The following is a 1,288-nucleotide window of genomic DNA, read 5'->3' as shown; positions in this document are numbered from 1 at the left end:
TACTCTAACTAATTTTTTAATTTGGCATTGCAAACATTGATTAATATAATTTCGGATATCAGATTTAATATTATCCCAGTAAAAATTTTGTCGAATTCGATTATAAGTTTTAGTTATTCCTTTATGACCTCCAATTTTGGAAGAATGAGCTTCTTCAATTATGTCTTTCTGTTTTTCGATTTCTGGGATTTTTATCAATCCATGACATATTATTAATTTGGTTGATGTTCCAAGTATTGATTGTTGAATTTGTTTAAAAATTTCTTCCCATGAGATATTATCTATTTCCTTTGATTTAGCAACATTTAATACTTTAATTGAATTTTCCTTTATTATTTTACGTAATTTAGTTCCAAATACTAATAATATTTCTGAGGTTATTTTGTCTTGAATATCATCCTTGCAAATAAAAATTAAATGAAATTTATTCCCCTTTTTAATTACTTTAAAGTTTCCTACTTGATTTTCTTTAATTTTAGGTATTAAATTTCGTTTTTTAAGTTGTTTAGATCTCTCATCACAAGGTTTCCCGTCCTTTGTTAAAAGGTATAAATAATTTTCTTTTCTCATAAAAATTTGATCGCGACTGTTTATGGTACTTGATTTCTGTCCGCGTGTTTCCATATGTTTTTCTGTTTCGTTAATTAGATCGTCTGATTCAAGTTCGTTATATGTTTCGTCAATGTCTTTGTCACTGTCATCTTCTTCTTCTTCTTCAAAGTTATCTTCTTCATCTTCTTCGTTCGAGTCTTCATCGTAGCTCAGGCTGTCTTGATCACCTTCTGGATTAGAATTATTTCCTCTTGTTTCATCTGTCAACACTTCATGAAAATCTGTACCTGAATTTTTCTCTTGACAAATTTCATCATAGTCATAATCTCCTGCTAAATTATTTATTATCTGTAAAAGATTAGGTGGTATTATTATCTGTGAATAAGAGGTATTAGCAATTTTATCATTATTATTTTTGTTTAAATTTTCTGAGAGTAAAATTCCTGTCTCGAGTTGAATGTTCTGAGTGTCATTTTCGGTTTCATTTAGTTCTGTTATAGTTAGAGATTCTGTTTCATTAGTGTTTTCTGGTGGTTCATTTATGTTTTCTTGTTGGTTTAATGGAATATTGTGTATTTCAGCTTGAAATGTATGCTCATAAAATAGTGGTTCATTTAATTCTTTTCTAGTAAATGGTACGCTTTCTCCCTCTGATTTTTCTAAACTACGCGTTTGAATTCCTGAAACTATTGGTTCTGGTTCTTCTATCATCATTCCTCTTCTTGGAGAGGTTAGT

General features: G+C 29.0%; 1 protein-coding gene across 1 annotated transcript; it reads right to left on the bottom strand.

The window, feature by feature from the left end:
- Nucleotides 1-444: 444 nt before the first annotated feature.
- LOC105555987 (acidic leucine-rich nuclear phosphoprotein 32 family member A-like) lies at nt 445-1,263 on the bottom strand (the record flags this gene model as incomplete). The annotated part of the gene is made up of 1 exon (XM_012003043.1): nt 445-1,263. A coding segment is annotated over exon 1 (819 nt), but the record flags the coding sequence as incomplete, so codon positions are not given.
- Between the last annotated feature and the right edge of the window lie 25 nt (nt 1,264-1,288).

Source organism: Vollenhovia emeryi, unplaced genomic scaffold, assembly GCF_000949405.1.
Source record: "Vollenhovia emeryi isolate VEMERY1.0 unplaced genomic scaffold, V.emery_V1.0 DF949211.1, whole genome shotgun sequence".
Lineage (NCBI taxonomy): Eukaryota > Metazoa > Arthropoda > Insecta > Hymenoptera > Formicidae > Vollenhovia > Vollenhovia emeryi.
This window is presented reverse-complemented; position numbering and strand designations above follow the sequence as displayed.